A 21,944-nucleotide genomic window follows, 5' to 3' on the forward strand; every position below is an offset into this window, starting at 1 on the left:
CTGACACAGGTGGGGACTGGCATGTACCTCAACCACAAGAGAGGAAGCAGATTATACATACTAAAAAAAAAAAAAAAAAAAATCCACTTTCCCAAACTTTATTAAAGAAAAAAGCAGTGGTGGTAAATCTCTAAAACATCATCAATTTTCTGGGATTCCTCCCTCGAAAAATGTGACATTTGATTTCCAAACACATGCCAGAAGTGTACATGGCTCCCAACTGCACCAAGCAGGTGAGGAGCTGAAGGGGCTTCGTGCTCATCTTCCGACTTTCCCCAGTCTGTGGTCTGTCTTTGGGTCAGCAATAATCGCCTGGACAGCTACTATGGCTTCATTAATTTTTGTCTGTAGCTCTCGGAGCTCTTCTATATGCAGAAGTCGTAGGATCTGAGCAGCTTCGTTAAGAACGGCATCTGTTGGCAAGGAAAGAGCACTGTATGAACACATCATCTATGCTGGTAAGACCATTTACACATCTTCCAAGTACTCATGTCTCTAAAAATAGTTTAAGCAGAACAAAATCACTTACCTCCCGTGTCAAAACCAAGAATATGTTTGTCTAAAGCAACAGGCAAGCCCTTAAAAAAAAAAATAGACAAAATGTACTTAAGAGAAACATTCTCATCTAAAACTGTGAATAGCAGTGAACTATTCTGCTACTTTTACTCTTTCAGCTGCAATGGCAAGGGGACAAAAAACTTTCTGTTCACATTTGTCTTGGGTGGAGCCAGTTCTTCCATATTATAACTGATTAGTAAAGAAGGGCCTTTAAATATCCTGGGAAGCTGGGCAACCTACCATCCCTTCAGAGCAAATGAAACACTACATCGTCCGTAGCAGGGCTCTGTCACTGCTGCGATGGAAGGAGCTGGGCTGGGCTTTACTGTTGCAGTTTAGCTACAGTAAGCAGCGCATGAGAAAAACAGGACTACTTTGATATTACCTCCCTCAAGTTTATTTCTAGCACATTACTTTACGAACTGCACAAACATATCTAAAAGGTACACAACTATTTTTTTTTGACCTACATGATGTTTATCAGATTATATATAATTTAACTTTCAATAGTTCCTTTGGAAGTTACTTTGAAAAACTAAACTATTTAACTAACCAGTGAGCATCTACAGAGATAACAAAGATGGTAACTTATATTATGCCAAACTGTACAGACTTCACAATGCTAGCAAAGAAAAATAAGGACAGGCAGTCTGGGCTTTCCGCTGATTACACTGTGTAATATCACCACCAACAAAAACTACCTATACTTTCAATGTTTCAAGCTGTCAATATTCAAATGCTTTAGTCACTGCTCAAGACTTGCCTGTCTATTAATGCAAACCCACCTAGGCCCCAACTGTTCTAGAACAGGTAATAATAAAAAGTTGTATGTATGAAAGTATAGTAAGCAAAATTAAGGAGTGGAATTGTACTGAGTGGCTTTATATGGCAGTCTAGTACCAGACACTCCATTATTCCCTGCCAAAAGACCACCAAAGGACTAGCCGCTTCCCCTGAGAATTATCACATGCCTTAAATACTAGTTATGAATAGTTACAGACAAGTACACTAAACTGTAAGAAATTCTCCTCTAAATTATTATAGGCTGGTATCTTTTGCGATGACACTAAAATTAAGATTTGGGAGCACTGAAAATAAAACCATATGTTACTTTGCAAAGAACAGCAAAGAGATTTGGCTATGCCCTCGTTTACAATGCCTTCCAAACCAAAGACTAGTTTTGCTAAATGAATGAATGATTTTATTATGCCAGGACAATTTACTGTCTGTTCTATAGTGTGGGTGAAATAAGCTGATCTTTAATCCAACTTCCAGTGGTCTGATTCATACATAATTAATAAGCCAATAGGAACCTTCAGAAGAAAACTCAGTGTCTTTCAGAGACACTGCCCTGAAATTAGTAACCTTTTAACACTGCTAGGCCTGCCTAAAGGCCTCAAGAGGACAAAAGACATTGAAAGATGGGTGGGGGACCCAAGTCCAGAATGATGATGTGCTGGAGACCCTGTAAGACACCTCTGGCTGCTGCCAGCCCTGAGGACATTCTCTGCACTGTCTCATAGTTGATCCAACTTTAGGGATATTTGGATTTCTGATATAATACAAAAAATCCCCAAAGTGTATTATAGATATGGGGAAGATAGTCATAGTATCCAGCTTTCTTAGCCTACTGTTTGTTACCTGTCCGGTGAACGTTATACTTCAATCTAGCCCTTTATCCCTTTACCTGGGCGGACATCCACCCAGGGAACCTCGGCCCACCCACCACAGCACAGGCTCCTGAGTCAGACTGACTGCCGGCACTCCAACACTTACCAACAGGGGACCTTAACCAAATTACTTTCTCATACTGCTTTATGCCAGGAAATTGAATGAAATGAGAATTTATTCTGAAGAAACAGGAAGATAGGATTTAGATCAATAATCCAGTAAATTTCATAGTAAATTTTAAATTGCAGTGGTCTGTGCATGTGCTAATGGTAGCTTTTCCGAGGGATGAAGTGAAATAAACACGAAGTTCATTTTTCACTGAAAAATGCCACACACACCCCCAACCCCCATGAATACATTCAATTTGCCTAAGAACCAAATTCACAGGCACTGAAGTAAGCTGTCTTTCTCTGGGCTGTTCTAATGTAGAATATCTTAAACAGATACAAGCTAAGTTTAAACTTACACATTTCTAATGGCAATACCAAAAGAAACTTTCATTAATAACGAGTTTAGAATTTATACAAACATACCTCTTTTGTTTGATTTGCTTTAGCAACTGCATCCTGTGTCAGGCGCTCCTGAACCAAAATGCGAATTGCCTAAAAAACCCCAAAATACTGATTTTACTTTTTATATAGCCTATTTAACTGTCATCCTTTCTTCTCTAATCAAAGAAAATAAGGATGCTCACTCTGATAAAGTTAAAATTGCCTAGTTCAATAACTCCCCAATAAATCAAAAATTGAAAAAACAAGCTGGCTACTGTAATTAAATTTTTATACTTTTAGTATTTAATAACATGGAATGATACAATTTAAAACATTTTTTTGAATAAGCAATACATGTCCTTGGTTTTTTAAAAAAAAACAAACAACCCTTTTAAACATGGAAGACTACATACAGTAGAAAATGTCTCACCCTAAGCCCTGCCGTCCTTCCAGAAGAGTCATCGTTACCAGATTCTTACGCGTCCAAACGAAAACTCCTTTAAATTACTCTGTGATCATGGATGCATGCATACAATCTTTCACACATGTATTTTTGTTTGTTTTCACTTCACTATAGTAAAATGTTTTCAGACCAAAGGACACATTGTCGGTGCTTTTTTATAACTCACTAAGGCCTCCCATTATGGAGGCCATGCATGCATACACATTTAAAAAACAAGATTTTTAAAAAAGAATTTTAATTAGAGGGATGACAATTCCAACTCAAAAATAAGTGAAAACTTAAAAATATTATTTTTAATAAACACCAAATGCTGTATTTTAAAAAGATAATTAAAACATCCTTTAACAGTGACTGCCAATGTATTTGACAGTCTGATGGCCAGTTAATATATTGATTCCTATATTTGGCAAACCTACTAAGATGTTTTCCATATTATGTATTATTTGAATGCCTCTTAAAATATCTCAAAGCAGACAAATATGCAGCTTGGATTAGAATTTTATAAAGCTTTGTGTTGTAGCTGATTTATACTTTTTCCCATTGGGTTTCAAAGTCTGAGAAAAGCGCCAATATGCTATGCACTGTCTGTTCCCTTCTCGCTAAGCTCACTTTAAAGCTGACCTGACCACTGTACAGCTGCTCCAAGACCACTTACATCACTGTCTGGGTTAAAGACCAAGCCTTTGAAATAGCTAAATTTCACTAAAAGCAACCTTTTGTCTTTTGCCATCCAATCTAGGTTGAGAAAATCCAAGTTAACATTCAGATTCAGTGTAGAAGACTGTAATAATTTAAGAGGACAGTCTTTCTCTCGTTAAAACTGACATTTAATACATAACGATTCTAAAAAGTAGGGTAAATTATGGTTTAATCTCTTCTGGGTGGAGTAAAATTTAATTATTCAGTTTATCATGAAGTAGTTCAAAGTAATTTTACATGCACATGGTCTGGTCGAAACCCCTTTAATCTCTTGTAAAAATCAGTAATAATCTTTAATATAATTTCCTAGTCTAGATCACAAGCGCCACTCCTCTGATTCACCCACTATTCTTTTACATTTACTAGGAATAAACCTTTTGAAGTATATTTTTTTCTCAGAAAGAAGTGGACTCTTTCAGATTCCTGGGCTCCCTGAAGTAGAGGTATGAACTGAGTGGCCTGTCTAGGATGAAGGGTTCAGAAGACAGAAACATTCATTTTTCAAAGAGATTCTGGGAGTATATATTTTTTGACCAAATCCACCACTACTAATTTGCCATTTTTTATTATCTTAATGAATACTGACCATGAATCCTTAAAAGAAATGATTAAACAGAATTAAAAGAATGGACCACAGGATCAGAGTGCTTAAAATTCTGGTTTTATTACTTTTGTGCCATCTCAGATATTATTCAAGTCTCTGTTTCTTCCTAAATGTATTTTTTAAAAAAGGACATTAGTCTCTACCTCTAGGATTATTGGGAAAATCAAATGAGATCATTTTTGCAAAGAATTTAGCAGTGGCAAGCACACAGTAAACCCTCTCTGATGTGAGTTATTACTAGACAATCCAGAACAGATAAGATCATGAAATCTGCTTTATGCCCCACATTCCTCTACTGTATTTTCGTCAACCATCAATTTAAACACCAATAGTATGTAGAAAATGCAGACTTTCTCTCTCTGCAGTTTCTGTCAAGAATCCAGAATGTGAGGCTGACCTTAAGCATCACCAGGTAGTCATCATGGCGCTGAATCTGAAGGAGGTTGGCCAGAGCCATCACGCCAGCCTTGAAGTCAGGGTTATTTACTGTAAAAGATTAACAATAAAAACCCCTGTAGCTCGACAAACTCAGACTCAGACACGTTTGTGAACACATAAACTTATGAAAAACATTTCAACTATTCTAATAACAACAAATCTCAATTTTTAAAAATCCTGCTGACAAGAGAAAAAACATAGACTAGAGCATCAACAATTAGGCAAATTGATGACATTAATGGTTTTCCCATTACCATCCAAATGGTCCCCAATTTACAAAGGGTGGGCTTAGGACTTCTCAACTTTACAATGGGTTTACTAGGATGTAACCCCATAGTAAGCTGAGTAGCATCTGGACTCCACTTAGTATTTTTCAACTTTAAAATGGGTTTATCATGGTACTAAATGCATTTCTGAGTTAAGAGCTTTTTACTTTGGGACATAATTCCCTTGTAAGTCAAGCAGCATCCATAATTCATCAGCCAAACTGAAGAACCCAATAAATGACTAATTTAACTCACATTAGGCTTGTCCTGTAAATTTCTCTGCAAGGCCCATTTATGTAGCACTTTTAATTAACATTTCTTCCCAAGGCTATTACCAGTTTTAACACAGATACCTTCAAACAGACAGTTTTCCCAAAACCTTTTCTCTAAGCAGCAGCTCTGGAGTGTCCAAGAAGCTCATTCATTCAAAAGATAACTCCCAAAGTATCAGCCAGTGAAAGAATACTTAACATATCACAATCTAGGTAATTAGAAGCTTCATATTTTAAAAGGGGGAAAAAATTACTAAAAGACACCTGGGACTTGAAATAACTTAAAATAATGAAAAATGTTACACTTGTCTCAGAGTGTCACTGGATTAAAAAAAATTTTATACATCCAGGAAGGCGAACAATGACCCCCAGGATTAAATACAAATCAAAACCACAAAGTACCAGGAGCAAATCAAAGAGCAGCATCTTAACATTCAGATAATGATATGCAAGGGGAGGGAGAAAACACATTTAACTGACTAAAAACATCAACGTAAGTGCTGTACGGAGCCTTCGTAATTTACTAAAACCAAGTCAACTTGACTTCATTTGAGAAGTAAAAAAACATTTAAGAAACCAAAATGTCAGTTTTGTGTGTTCACATACTCACCATCCAAATTGATCAACGGCTCCGCATTCTTAGTTGTGCTGTCAGCGTTTTTTGCATTATCAGGTACTAAGTCCTTGTATTTTTCAGCTACAAAAATAGGCAAAAAATATAATCTGTAGAACTACAACTTAAGGTGAAATAACCACTACTAATTTGCTAAATTTAACTGAGCCACATTTACAGGTTGAGCATCCTGTCTCAGAAATATTTGGAACCAGAAATGTTTTGGATTTCACAATATTTGCATAAATATAATGAGATAACCCAAGTCCACATATGAAATTTGTTGTTTACATACACTTTACACACAGTCTGACGGTGATTTCATACATTATCCTTAACAATTCAGTGCATGCAGCAAAGTTTTGTGTGTTAAGTACGTATGTACAAGATTTTCCACTTGTGTCTTCATATTGGTGCTTGGAAAGTTTCTGATTTTGAAGCATTTTGGATTTCAGACTTTTGAATTAGGGATGTTCAATCCTTATTAGCAGAAAACAACTTATCCAATCACAATTCATTTTTGCTTTAGAAAATCTAATAAAATAATGTGATTGAATCTTTCTGATTAAGCTAAAATGATTATTGAAATACTGAACACAAATTAATAATTCTGAAGGAAATAATTTCAAACATCTAAATTTTAGGAGGAAAAAAATCTTTTACAATTAACAGCTGACTCTAAAACAAGGGTGTCCAACCTTTCTTTACCTCTGCTATATGCCAAAAAGAGTTGTCTTGGACCACACGTTAAATACACAAACAAAAAAAAGTCCTCACAAAAATCAGCAATAGACATCCCTACTCTAAACTTGGGGAAGAACAGGAGGAAAGTAAGTATAGGTTACAAAACTACAATTCAATTAAAAACGAGTTTTTCCCCTATCGTCTTTTGAATGTTGTATATAAAATCCCCAAACATTTCTTTCCAAAAACAACAACAACAACAAAACCCCCAACGTTTTGAACACACCATCTTATACAAACCTAAAGCTTATTTCATGGAAATGGAAATTCAGAATTCTGTAGATTTTCTTACTTTCATTTGAAAAATAATACTTAAAAAGAACTCACCAATAAAAGCACTTAATAACTTAATCCCCAAGATGGCATCTTTGGCTACTTATTAAGGAGACAAGAGGGAAAAATACAAGACTTAAAATTAAGCCAGACAGGAGTTAGCTCAAAGAGGCTCCCATCAGCCGAATGTGAAAGAATACAAACATCAAAGCATGTGATGGTAAAGAGTATTCTGATCCACTGAGTAAAATAAGAATCCATAAATCTACACAGATTTAAGCAAACAAAGAAACTGGAGAGACAGGAGGGCTCCTTCTTATGGTAGAAAGCCAGCGAATAAATGAGGAGGGAGCAACTGAAGTAGAAAAGCACCTCTCAGCAATCGCCAACACTGACTCACGCAAGAATCACCAAATAAAAATCTGAGGAGCGCGGTCTCCAAATGCCTCTTTACTACAGAGGGGAGGAGAGTAACTTTACAGTGAAGAAACCTTCACCAAGTAAGTGGTCAAAGTTAGCATGACCAGTGATAGGACATACGGCCATCAGGTATCTTGATATTACCACTCAAAAGAATTAGTTATTCCTAACAAAAAGTTAAAACCTGAACCTAATCGTTAGGAAAGACCCCACAAACCAAACTAAGGGATCTTCCGTGAAATAAATGTCAGTGTCATGAAGCACAAACAAAGACAAGACTTGCTCCAGATTACAGGAGACTAAAGAGACACAACTCAATGCAATGCATAATCCACGACTGTTCAGGGATTTTCCGGGGAAGGTGGGGGTGAATAGTTGGTGAAATGTGAGTAACAGCCATGGAGAATAGTATTTATCAAACTTAACTCCCGAATTTTAATTATTGTACTGTGGTTATGTACAACAAAGTCATTTTTAGGAAATGCACATTAAATGTAAGGGTAAGAGGGAATCACCTAAAAGGGGGGAGTATATAGAGAGGATAAAGCAAATGAAATAAAATGTTAAATTCTTTGTACAATTGGTGCAATTTTTCTGTAACTCTGAAATATAAAAAAGTAAAAGAAAACAATTTAAGTCAGATCTTAATCACCTTAATTGACAAGCTACCCAAAGACTTTAAGAAATGGTAAAGCAGGCTTGGTGGTTACGGTGCTGGCCACATGCACTGAGGCTGGCAGGTTCTAACCTCGCCCCAGCCAGCTAAACAATAATGACAACTGCAACAAAAATATAGCCAGGCATTGTAACGGGTGCCTGGAGTCCAAGCTACTTGGGAGGCTGAGGCAAGAGAAGTGCTTAAGCCAGTGGTTCTCAACCTTCCTAATGCCCTGATGGATTTTCATTGTTACAAAGAAGTCGTGACCCACAGGCTGAGAACCTCTAGCTTAAGCCCTAGAGTTTGAGGTTGCTATGACCTGTGAAGCCATGGTATTCTACTAAGGGAGACATAGTGAGTCTGTCTCCAAAAAAAAAAGACCGGTAAAGCACAAATAATAGAAATTCCCAATGGTTTCAGCAGACTTAAAATAAGTAACTTAAAAGAAGGCAATACATGAATGTAAAACCACAAAGGAACATCAGCACCTCCTACTGACAAAAGACAGTATTATTACTTTACTTGTCAAAAGACCGTTCCTACAGTTGCAAATTTTAATAAATAAAACTTGTTTTGTAGGTTAAGACTTTTAATACACTCTTAATACCATTTACATTTCAATTACATACTGATTTCCTTTTCATTTCACATATGAGCTTTTTAAAACAATTCATTAAACCACGCTATCGCTGAGAAATAAATGTATTTGTATTTCATGGTAAGAGCCTGTGATCACGTGGCACACACCCCTGAAGGCTGAAGGATTCTAAGAACAGAACAAAAGTAGAAACACTAGGAAGATGGAAATAAATTGTGATGGTGCTAAGAATTTATTTTGAGAATAGCTGGAAAACACTTCTGGTAAGTGGAAGACTACTATTAGCTCACACACAGTTCCTACCAACAAAGAGCAGGATAAATAAAAAGACCTTGTTAAAGGTCCTAAAAATCAATTAATACTACACTAAGGCCACAAGGCTTATGATTTGAACATTTATTTTTTAAAAGAAGAAAAGCAAAAGTATTTCCTTTGGAATAAAAATTGAAAGTAAAGAAAAAAATCTCAAATTTGAGATTTTGCAATAAAGTATGTCAGGTACTACAGCAGACAATGACTCCCAGTGATATCCACGTCCCAGTCCCTGGAACCTGTATGCATACCGATACTTAACAGAGCGAAAGGGTCTTGCAGAAATGATTAAATTAAGGGCCCTGAGATGGGAAGATTATCCTGGATCATTCAGGTGGACCCAGTGTAACGGCCACATCCTTGTTAAGAGGGAGGAAGGGGGGTCAGAGAATAAGCTAACAACAGAAGCAGGGTCAGAGAGACTAAAGAATGCTATACTGCTGGATCTGAACGTGCAGGAAGGGCCAGTCAAGGAATGCAGGCAGGCTCCAGAAGGTAGAAGAGGCAAAGAAACAGATCTCCCCAGAGCCTCCAAAAGGAACCAGCCCGCTAACAACCTGACTTTAGTCTAGTGACTTATATCGGATTTCTGATTCCAAAATAAGATAATAAAGTATGTCTTAGGTCACTGAGTTTATGGCAATTTGTTACGGCACTGAGAGATTACAGAGGTACCACGCAGGAAGCAAGCTGAGTATCAGCTTACAATTTACTGGGGCAGATGAGACAGAAGCAAAACATAAAGTGGCAAATCACTTCAAAGGCATAGGGTTAAAAGCTATGAAGTTCAGAGGGAAATATCACCAAGATAGAATCTGAGCTGGATCTTAAAAAGATGGGTAGGATTTAGATGTGTACAGACAGACTGAAATGGCATATTAGCCAAGGGAAAAGTGACCAAAGAAATTCAAGGGAGGAAAAGAAATGATATAAACAGGAATCAGTGTTATTTTAGTTTGGTGATGATGACGAGTATGCAAACACCAGTTATTAAAGGTCTTAAATATTAGGCTAAGGAGCTTTTGATTCCTACTGTAGAAAATGGGAAACATTTGTGAATATGTAACTGGAGCTATTCTTTGGAAACAAGGAGTAAGCAGCACTCTAAAACAGATTATATTTCAGGTGGCTCGGTGGGCCATGCAGTTAAGAGTAGAAGTGACACTAACAAGTGACTAGTTTGGAAGACATTACAATATTATTGTCAGGAATTAGGGTGATAGCAGTGGGAATGAAAAAGACAAGATATAACAGACATGAAAAAAGATTAATGAGGGCAGGATGGGAAGGAAAAGGAGAAGCCAAAGATATCAAAAAGCCTCCAAAAGCAAACGATTAGCAGGACTAGGACTGACAGTACCACAAAAGAGAAACACATAAACCAGAGTATGGAAGGGGAGTAAGATGATCAGATGTTGGCAGGTCTTTCAAAATGTAATGGTCTAAGGAGAGGAAACACGAGTTTAATGTAGGTACTAACACGCAGAAGCTTCTAGTAACAGGAGTATCTGTGATAAGACAACATGCAGCGTAAGTAACATCCTCTGGCCTGGCGGGTGTCCGTGTGCACTGACGTTAGACATGCTTCAGTCTCTCGTGAAACTACCTGCTGCAAACACCCCCCAAACTCCATCAATTCTGGAACACTAACAATTTAATTTGAAAGGCTAAGGTGCACGCTGGGAAAATATGGCAAATTTACCAAACTAATGTTACTTTGGGAGAAGACAACTAGCCTTCTCCAGAAGACCCCATTTCCAACTTCTAAAAGAAAAAAGTAACAAAATAGAAAGTGCTTCTAACATCTTGTGATAAAAATGAACTAAAGGTAAAACAACATATGAACAAAAAACAAACTGCTAAGTGCCCTACATTTTCATACTCCCTCTTTTCCTATCTTTCCTCTCTCTTTAAAACAACACCTTCCCCACAAAACATACCATTATCTCCATATTCAAGTCTAACAGCTAAACCAAGAAGCCAGTCAATTGCTTCTTGTCGATCTTGAATCTTGAAAGGACAGTTAACATCTCTGAGATACTATGGAAGAGAAAAAAAAAATAACTTTCATTATTACCCAAACGTCAAGAAATTAAAGAATGGTACAGACTTCTCTAATGGTGAAAGAGATCTTAGTTCGGGTCTCTTGAGAATTTCTTATAACATGTATATTACTACACTTTTGATGTGATTATATATCCCAAAGGAAGGAAACATTTAAGAAAAAAAATGAATTATTTTCATCATGCATTTTTGAAATTTTTACCTTTGTGGATCCCGGTAGGATACAACTGATATGGAACAACCTCGGACAAAACTGAGGTCCAGAGGCATTGACAACGACCAATGGTGACACAACTTGGATCTGGGACTTGAATCTAAACTTCGTAACTCCACGTCTCAATACACGTTGAACAATTACATAAAAAGGACAATTTTAAAAAGGAGTATGTACAAATAAATCATTTATTTTCTAAACCTTCACTTTCACATTACAGAAATGCCACACAATAGAGCAGGCCGTGTAATACACAAGTAGGGTGTAACTGAGTATTTTAAATAAACATCAGAAGCTATACATCCAAATGAATGTAGTCCTTCAAATAAGACTCTTAGGAGCTTAAAAACTAATTCCAGCACAATATTAATAATCAAAACTTCTAGAACTCCCTTTTGGAAATCCTTTCAGGGATAATCAATGAATGTTATCTTTCAGCCATAACTCATTTTCTAATCAAAAACATAATCCCCTCATTCACAAGATTGGACTATGATTCAAAGAGAAAATCTACTTCAAAGTACAAAATATTTGTCAATACTAAAAAGAGAAGTTCTAAATATGACTCAAGTAATGACATAACCATTCCAAAGAAACCAACTTGCAGGATAATATTTATCTGGGTAAGTTTCTATACACTTATGTCTAAGTCATTCTACTCTACTGCCACTTCTAGGTATCTCCGATCAAGAAATTTTTCTGTATTTTTCAAATACCCCTCTACAGGTAGAACTTTGTATTGTTTTGTACACATGAATGAACTATAAGTTGTAATATAAACAAATACAAAACCCTAACAATATATTTCACAGTCTTAAGAAACGCACTGAAAACTTCATAAATATTTTTTAGGAGCAAAGGGAAGCAATCCAGTAGCAGCAGCAGCAGTGGGAACAGTGGGCACACAGGGGCTGCAATGGGCAAAGCTCTTCTGTGAAGAGGTGCATCACTTAATGACAGACAATCACTCCTCTGAGACAGACAGGGTTGCCACCAGTTACTGATGAGACAACCGTGACACAGAAAGGTTCATAAACGTGCCCAAGGTTACTGCCGTGGAGTACAATTTACATAATCCCCCTAATTCATAAAATCACTAATTCTAAGGAGAAAGACTATATTATTACAACATTTTCACTCTAATGTAAAAATTCTGATTCTGGCCATCAAATGAAAGTGAAGTATTACCATTTATGGAATATATACCACTATTTACTTAAGAAACTTCACAACATTTCTAGAGAAAACTATTTCTATTTAATACAGAAAGCTTGGTAGGAAAATATAATTTGTACTAAAATCAAAAGAAATATGGTAAGAAAAAAGCTAAATCCCTGAAATCCAGCTTTCTTAACACTGATCATTATTATTTAAGAGGAACAAAGTAACTATAAAGCTCATCTTCACAAAGATTTTTAGAAAAGCTCTCTGTACTTTTACTGCCTAATTCGTTACCTTTTCAAAGAACTTGGGCCAGTCACTGCTGTGGATGTTTCTTAAATTACCTCTGTCTTCAATCTTGTAGTGTCTGATTTTCTGATCTTCAAGCCAAACAATAAAGTTTCTAAATTCTGTTTCATCTGCAAGAAGAAAAATATATATAAATACCCAGAAGCATTGTAGAAAAAACTTCTCTACAGATAAATGGGTCATAAGGAATTTTTTTTCAACCTCAAAATACTAAATTAACTTTGCTGACAGAAGTAAGAGATGAAAGCACAGACGATGGTGCCACAGACTAACAATGATCTGTTCAAATTTTGGTCTGAATTCAAATTCTGAGTCCAGATACTCAGTGGTGTGTGAACTTGGGCTGATCACCTACATTTTCTGTACCTCAGCTTCTTCAGCTACAAAACATGGGTAATAATAGGACTTACCTCAAAGAGTTGTTATGAAGATTACATGAAATAAATGTGGAAAAAAACAGTATCTAATTCCTTTGGGAGCAGGAAGGAGAAACTGAGCAAAGTTAAATTTATGGCAAATAAGATAGTAATATAAGTAATAATAAAATAATAAAGTATGAGAAATTAAATGACAAAACTGAGGAAGACAGACCCTGTGACTACTATTGTCATATAATGATACCCTTACATTAAGTATATACTTTGTTATTTAATGTCCCCATTTTACAGATGAGAAAACTGAGACCCGAATCCAGATCTAGGTCCTACGGCCACTAACTTTGTCTTATTAAAGTAGAAAAACAACAAACGACAAATTGGGAAGCACATCAACAAACACTGTTATCCTGCTTAGAAATTATTTTCAATTTGTTGAGTCCAATTCAAGCTTCCAGTATGAGGTCTTGAGAATTATACAATACTGTTAAGTATCACGAGTTGTACTTGATCACTTTCCAACTTACTAGCCTACCTCTGGAACTACAGAAGAAACGACTACAGCAAGGTAGCTGAGTTATAGTGAGTTAATAGTGTTATTACTTTAAAAAAAAATTAATGCTGCAAAATCCCCAATACTTTCATATTTACATTTCAACCTTCTGCTCATCCGCTATTAACTTTTTTGCACGACCCACACAACGTAATTACGCCGTTCCTATGGGTGCTTACCCTTCCACCGCCGGGCCTGGCCTTCACCGTGTACTATGTTGGTCTGACACAGCTTGGTGGGTTTGGACTGCCCCCCGCCCCGACCAGGGGTAGCTCTGGGCACACAGCGAACTAGTCTTCAAGTTACTCAGCACCTTCCAGCAGGTGCTCAGAGTATCGCCCAATTACATGGAGTAGAAAAATAAAGACAGACGAAGGTTTTTCATTTTTGTGTGCCGAGGCAGTCGCGTGTGCGTGTTGGGGGGAGTTGGAGATGCCGAGGCTGGAGTGGGTGAGCGGCTCAGAAGCCGGGGGCGCGGCCGGGGAAGGGCTGCGGAGAGCCGAGGTGCGAGGGGGGCCGGAAGGCAGGTGCCTAGAGGCCTCCGGGGCAGACCAGGCCGCCGAAGGTCCCGCTGGGGAGACGGGCTGCGCGCGCGGAGAGAGGGAGGGACCGCCGCCCGGGTCAGGGGCTCACGGCCGACCTGCGGCCGCCGCCTCACCTTTGCAGTTGAAGCCGGCAGGATTGTGGTAGTCGAGAGCCGTCAGCTTGCGTCGGAACATGGTCCCGCTGCTCTCTCTCTCTGGTCCCGGGGCCTCCGCCGGGAGAGGAGAAGCGAGAGGGAGCGGGCGGCGCAGGCGGGGCGACGCGGCGAGGGGGCGGGCTGGCGCCAGGACGCTCCGGAATGACGGCGCCCTGCACCAATCATCGCTTAAGGACCGCAGCCCGCCTGGCAAATACGCAACCAATCATGGCTGTGGCCTGCAAGGCGGGGCCACGGCGTGGCACGTCGATGCTCAAATAAACTTTATTGTCAGCCTCTCAGTGTACAACAGACAGAAGGCGGCTGGGATGTGCGATGGTTTCCTCCCAGCTGCACACAACGTGCGGAAAGCAGTGTATAGAGCTTTTCTGCTATCAGCTATACCGCTCGTTGGTTTATAGAATTACTGTTTAGTAGTTTGAGTATAGTCATCCATTCACTTATTTATTGCTGTAACATAATAGGTGCTCTTCTAACATTGCTAAGACAAGGACTAAAAATAAAAAGCGATGTCCCTGTAATCAGGTGCTTTCAGACTAGTTGAGAGTAAGCCACACGTAAATGTAAAACTGCAGTACTATGCGGTAGTTATAGATATCACTGGCCATTGAGTGAAGCCAGACACTGGGAATCATCCCTTACTCCCACCAACCTCAGTCATGAGCCCTGCCAGGCTGTCTCTCCTAACTCAGTCCACTCACCACCTCCCTGATCTCACAGCAAACCCTCATCACTTTTGCTTAATCTAATTATCTAATTTCCTACGGCCTGCTCCAATCCACTGCCCCCCATAAGAGTGATTCTCTAAAATAAAAACATGTCCATAATTTTTTCTGCTTAGGATGCCTCCTAGACAATATTCAAAACTCTCCCGTATACTTAAGACCCTTTATGAACTTTTCAGAGGCAGCAGTAAGACAGACCAACCCCCCACTTTCATGGTGCCTAGAAGGTTAATAAGGGAAATAAATAATCAACAAATAAACAAGTACGAACTATGGCTTGAAGGTGGTGATGAGTTCACCCTGCAGTCGAAGGGGTAACTTATTTTGAGGGAAGTGGATGTAAAAAGAAATGGAAGTGGAAGGCAAAGAAATGAACACCACTGCCCAGAGGGGCAAGCTCCTGGGGGCTGAAGGGTGGGAAGGAATGACAGCTAATGAGACTATAGCCAAAGACGGGGATCCAATTAAGAAAGGCCTCTTAAGATAAAGGGGAGCAATTAAAGTTCTTGGGGTAAGCCAGCTATATATGTTTTGTTGCATCTCAACACAATTTTAATTAAACAGCGTGCTTAGCATCTATAGGGCATACAAATGACTAAACTATAGTCTATTTTCAGGAAGTTTAATAACAAATATAGATGTATAAATAAACACAATCTAGAGTTAGAAAGTGGTAAGTGAATTCACGGGAAGTACAAAAAGTGTACTAGAAGGCCAGAATAATAGTTTTAAGGGGGCACTGCACGATAATATATATTTTGCAATTCAGATACTTAAACAATAAATATAAACAATTCAAGAGTGTCACATTTCCAACAAAATTTGATCAAAGATGCAGCTGTAGTCACATACTGTGGTATGTTCTAGTTATAACATTAATGAAATACTAGCTGAAAAATAAGAAAGAAATGAACCTATCAAGGAAAATAAAATAATACATATAACTGCAAATAATGCATGTTTTTTAAAAAATGAAAAAGTAGCTTTTACCACTTGTTTTCTGGAATTGACCCTTTAATGCAAAAAACAAAGTTGTTTGCTCCTGCCTTGTCTTTATTTCAGAGGCCCAAGTTGTCAACCACTTGAGGATGCCTCCTGGTCACCATCCTTGGCTGTCCCCAGGGGTGGAGAGTTGGAGGACACAGAATGTTGAAGGGACCCACCAGACTTGGGCAACAGATAAAAGAAATATTGCATCTTACAAGGGTACTTGTGAAATTTAGTAAGTGTAGAATATAAATGTCTTAACACAATAACTAAGAAAATGCCGTGAAGGCTATGTTAACCAGTTTGATGAAAACACTTCAAATTGTATATAAAACCAGCACATTGTACCCCTTGATTGTATTAATGTACACAGCTATGATTTAATTTAAAAAAGAAGAAATATTGTAAAACAAGTATAGCATATTATAAATATTCAATCTGTTTTTAAAAACATTTTAAAATCCCTTTTTTTCCCCCTGAATTGGAAGGAGTCAAATTGGCCTATCCTGCATGAAATGTCTAAGAGGAAGTGAATTGTAGACAATCCTATTTCTGAAAACCAAGCCCTCTGTGCCCTGCAAGGACAGGAGATCAACTCTTATTCTCCAATGAGCATAGCTCCCATCTAAGTGTTGATGGGGGGTTGTTAGGCCATTAATCCATCTGTTGATTTATTCAACGAAGTTTTTAAGTGTCAGCTGCATGCCAGTTGACATGACTCACCACCATTATGAGTAGTGTGTTGCATTTTTATATTTATTTATTCATTTTTTTTTTAGACGGAGTCTTGCTTTGATGCCCTTGGTAGAATGCTGTGGCATCATAGCTCACCTCAAAGTCTTGGGCTCAAGCGATTCTCTTGCCTCAGCCTCCCAAGTAGCTGGGACTATAGGCGCCCACCACAATGCCAGCTATTTTTAGAGACGGGGTCTCACTGTTGCTTAGGCTGGTCTCAAACTCCTGAGCTCAAGCAATCTACCGGCCTCGGCCTCTCAGTGTGGGTTTTTTTTTTTTTTTTTAGCCAGAATCTCACTCTGAGTGCCATAGCATCATAGCTCACAACAACCTCAAACTCTTAGAGTTGAGCAATCCTCTTGCCTCAGCCTCCCCAGTAGCTGGGACTAGAGATGTGCACCACTATGCCTGGCTAGCTTTTCTAGTTTTAGTAGAGACAGGGTCTTGCTCTTTCTCAGCCTGGTCTTGAACTCCTGAGCTCAAGGGATCCATCTGCCTCAGCCTCCCAGAGTGCTAGGATTACAGGTGTGAGCCATCTTGCCCAGCCCAGTGCTTTTAGATGGAATTCAACTTTCTGTATCCATAGACAAACTTGTACTGAACACCCGTGCCCATTTGCTGACTGGATGCTTCAATGCTACGAGAGTGTTGTTGAATAGGTGCAGTAGAGACTGTATGGCTCACTAACCCTAAAATGTTTGTGAGAAAATATATGGTGTCAGAAATGTAGAACTGGCAATTTCAGCATTAACCAGGTCAGCACATTATCAAGAAAGACAATCATCAGAGGTACGAGCTGCTCTTTGAAGGTTTTCGTGGCTTGTAACATTTTTAAAAGTCTTCGTAATTTTACTAGATGCCTTTGTTAAAATTATCCTTCCAAAGACAGTGAGCAGAACAAGTTGGTAACACTTAGAGATGTCCACAAAAGTAGCTGTAATGCACACAAAAATAAGTTTTATATTCTAATGAATGTTATCAATTGAACACCGTCATGAAATCAGATCTTTTTGAACAAGTTGTATAATGCAGAAAGGTCTCCCTGCTGGAGGAGCCTCCTGAAGAGAACATCTCCTTCATTTCTTTCTGAGACTCTTTTTTATTAACTATGAAGAATAGCTATTTTGTAAGGACAGGCTCTGGAATTGTATGATTTAGTATTAAAAGCAAAAGACAGAAATGGAATAGGAACCAACAGGCATCTACACAGTCACACAAGGAACATAAGGCATTCCTCTTCCACTTCTGAAATCACAGGGAGAAGCTTGCTTAACAGCAAAAGCAGCACAGGGGAAGAGCTAGAGAGGGGCCATTCCCAAAGGCATCTACTGGGGAGCTAGATGCAACTTTCTAGATATGCCGGTCAATACATTCCTTTTTGTGCCTGAGCTAGATTGGAGTTTGTCACTTACAACTGAAATGGTCCTAACCTGAGGATGAGTTCTAGAGAGATTTAAAAGGAATGGTCCACAGATTTGGTGGGACTCAATGTAAATTGAGGATGAGACGGATGGGTTAAAGGGGACCACTGGAAGGTCAGGCAGCAGCTCGGGGATGAAGAATGAATCCCCATGGAGAGTCAGGGGTCCTGCTAGGAAGGAACCAGTGTGCAGAAGCTGAGGAATCTGGTTCTGGCCCTGTGGAGTTTTAAGCGATGGTAGCTATAGCCTGCAGTCACTCTCCAGATGCCTGGAATAAACACACGTGGGTACAACTAGAAATGCCCGCTGAGGAGCTGTCAGCGTGACTCTCTAGTCAAAACCATTACAGCGAGTTCCTCGAGAAAACAGGGAACAAAAGAGGGCTGAGACTACATCTAAGAAAAACCTGGTGTTTGAACTCAGCTGGGGATAGGAGGTAGAGTCATGTAGTGTGGGGACGTGGGCAGAAGGATAAAGAGAACGAGAAATGGGTAGCGTCCCCCAAAGACCCTAAGAGAGCAGAGGGCTTGGAGAGGCAGGGCTGGGAGTGGAGCAATAGAAATCAACATTTGGATGATGGAAGTCTGCGGTGCTTCCCCTAAAAATGATGGCAAACCACTTCTGAGTCCTTGAAAGCAGTCGATGAGTACAGCAGAGATGATGACATCATAGGCTATCAAGTGGCATCGACCGCGAGCCAGCTGCTTTCCTGAGTTCCCGCGTGTCTCCCCGTCCCTCAGCACCTCCTGAGTGCTTCAGACATGCCAGATGCTGGAGCTAAATGAGGGGGACAGACGTGTCCGGAGGAGACAGAGATCCACAGGAAAGGACCTGGGGTAGATAGGGATAGTCTATAGTCTTACCTGAGTTCTAAAATGTGACCTGTTATTGGATTTCCAAAGGAGGGAAGAGGGCACAGCATGGGCAAAAGGCCCTTTGTCAGGGCTGGGTCCTGAAAAATCAGGTCCAGGGGCTGTGAGCCAGCAGGATGGGTGAGGGACACGATGGAGTGGAGGGACAGCCCAGCAGGGCTCTGGAGGCCATGGTGAGAAGTAGGGACTTTATTCTATGCTCAAGAGAAAGCAGTTGAAGGTTTGATGTGGTGACAAGCTGAGACTTGGGTTGTAAGATCCTTCTGGCAGCTGGGTAGAGAACAGAATGTGACTGGTAGACCTGATTAGGAGGCTGTCATAGTGGTCAGGTGAGTGTCAACGGTCAGTGGCTAAAGCCGTGTCACCTGGTAGCATAATGTATCTGCTGGAAATTGCACTTCACCCCCTTCTCAGCCTTCACCTGGGCAACTGAGAACCATCCTGTGAGCTCTTCACCTTCATGACTCCCATTGACAGCTCAGCATTGTGAGGAGAGCGGGGGCAGGCATTTGGATAATCTTTCAATTACAGAAAAATGCATTCTAAGGCTGGGAGAATGAGCACCTTTGAAAGAAAGGAAGAGATATCGCTGCTATTGGTCAAGACATCCTTCCCAGCTCCACCCTTGTGACTCTTCATTCAAACAGGTGTTCCTATTTCCCAAAGAGATGCTGGCCTCAGTTCCTGCCCTAGGCTCACAAAAACCATCCCAATTTGTCTCCACATCTTTTCTCTTTAAAAGCTCCCTGGAAAGTATTATAAATGTGCTACTATATTGGAATTTACTAGTAAAGGGGGAAAAAATGCTGTTCATATTCATTTCTACTTGAACACTTTTTATTTTGATGTTTGCTGGGTCATTCCTACTTTAGCTTTGGCAAATAAGAACAGCAGCCCCTGGGAGTTGAGCGCTCGGCATCTAATATCCAAGGCTGGGCACAAGTGTTAGCAAATGGCAAGGACAAACCAGCTCTGTCATCCTTTCCTCTCCAGCTGCAATCATGTAGTTTCCCTGATGGTGCTGCTGGAACCTGAGACCTGACCTCCTTGGTCTCAGTAACGACTCAGTAGGAATAAATAATTTAGATTGTTAATGAGGATTTGAGTAATTTCCCCTAAGAGCCCAACTTTCTGGCCGCCTTGGACTTCAGAGCTCAGTGGAGCGTGTGTTTCTGAAGCTGCTGCAATTTTCATGCTCTTTCTTCAGTCAGAACATATTTGAATGTGGTTTTTAAAATGTATGTATCTTCTGGTAATGGGCCCTCACTGATAGTGCCCTGGGAAATAAAGTCTGTCTCAGCCCATTCATTCCAGGCAACCGTGCTCCTAATTTCTGCCTTGAATCTCCTTTGCATGCATGGTGGAAGAGAAAACACTGGCAATTTATGATGAGTTGTGGTCTTTTTCAGGGGTTACAACTAAATTCGGGGGATCTTCTGAGATTCTGAGGAGTGGGTGGTGATGGCAGATCAGTTCACTGTTCCTGTTGGCCCAAAGTGGCTCCTCTGGAATGTTCTCATCTCTGTCCAGTGATTGGTGGCTGGTGCACGGGTCACTGCTGCACCCACCTCGTGTGCCCCTGAGGTCTGCAGGTTCCCTCCGACATACGGGATACCCCACTGCTCCCAGACCGTCCATATCAGAACGTCTACTTCTGTGCCCTCTGTAGCCCAGGGAACATTAACCTTCCACTACAGTATGCTGTGCAAATGAGCTGCCTGGCCCTGTCTGCCCACCTCTCAACGCTGCAGCTCTGGAGACCAAGTGCCCAACACGAGGTTGTGGGGAATACGTTCACAACACAGCACCCTCCTTTGGGGACTCTCACAGACCAGTGGTTCTTAAAGATTGGTCCCTGGACCCGCAGCATCAGCCTCACCTAGGAACTCGGTAGAGCTTCAGGGCTCCCCAGCCCCGCCTCACACTTACTGAATCCGAAACTTCTGGGCCTAGTGCCAGAAAGCTGGTTTTTAACAAGCCCTACAGGTGACTCTGATGTGAGACTGAGAAAGGTGTCCTGGGGAACACTGTGAGCGAGCCCACCTTGTTTACACAAATGTTCCCGACCCTTCCAGACCTCTCATTTGTGCCTGCTCAGCCACCCGAGTGACAGCTCCAGCCCACCTGCTTCTCCTGCAGCTTGCACACTGAGTCCCCTGAGAGGCAGCCCCCGTGGACAATTGTCCTGCACACCGCGTCCCCTGAGAGGCAGCCCCCGTGGACAATTGTCCTGCACACCGCGTCCCCTGAGAGGCAGCCCCCGTGGACAATTGTCCTGCACACCGCGTCCCCTGAGAGGCAGCCCCCGTGGACAATTGTCCTGCACACCGCGTCCCCTGAGAGGCAGCCCCCGTGGACAATTGTCCTGCACACCGCGTCCCCTGAGAGGCAGCCCCCGTGGACAATTGTCCTGCACACCGCGTCCCCTGAGAGGCAGCCCCCGTGGACAATTGTCCTGCACACCGCGTCCCCTGAGAGGCAGCCCTCCCGTAGAACTGTTTCCTTCCCACTTCTGTTGTTTCCCAACCTTTCAGGCACTGACTTGATGCAGTCCAGACTGAGAAACAGGCCAAACCCTCTGTTTCACAAAAACGAATTACCTTCTCTGTCCTCTTCTGTTCTGTCCTGTGAGGGGCGAAGTTCTTTCCCTTTTTTCCCCAAGCACATCCCTCTCTGTTGCCCTTGGGCCCCGTCCATGGGGCAGGTGGCCCCTGAAGTTGGTGCACGTACATGTCCTAAGAACCCCTGT

At 40.5% G+C, this 21,944-nt stretch overlaps 1 protein-coding gene across 2 annotated transcripts; it reads right to left on the reverse strand.

Moving 5' to 3' along the window:
* Positions 1-85: 85 nt before the first annotated feature.
* RTRAF (RNA transcription, translation and transport factor) lies at positions 86-14,590 on the reverse strand. Of its 2 annotated transcripts, XM_053594219.1 has the most exons (8): positions 14,414-14,590; positions 12,814-12,938; positions 11,021-11,120; positions 6,073-6,159; positions 4,884-4,972; positions 2,763-2,831; positions 530-578; positions 86-413 (listed from the first exon to the last, which is right to left on the reverse strand). In XM_053594219.1, exons 1-8 carry the CDS (start codon positions 14,472-14,474, stop codon positions 259-261), a joined length of 735 nt encoding a protein of 244 aa, XP_053450194.1. In that variant the 5' UTR covers positions 14,475-14,590; the 3' UTR covers positions 86-258. The 2 variants fall into 2 exon arrangements, with proteins under 2 accessions (XP_053450194.1, XP_053450195.1); XM_053594220.1 differs by lacking the exon at positions 2,763-2,831 and having other exon boundaries at positions 14,414-14,568.
* Positions 14,591-21,944: the final 7,354 nt, after the last annotated feature.

Source organism: Nycticebus coucang, chromosome 6 (genome assembly GCF_027406575.1).
Source record: "Nycticebus coucang isolate mNycCou1 chromosome 6, mNycCou1.pri, whole genome shotgun sequence".
Lineage (NCBI taxonomy): Eukaryota > Metazoa > Chordata > Mammalia > Primates > Lorisidae > Nycticebus > Nycticebus coucang.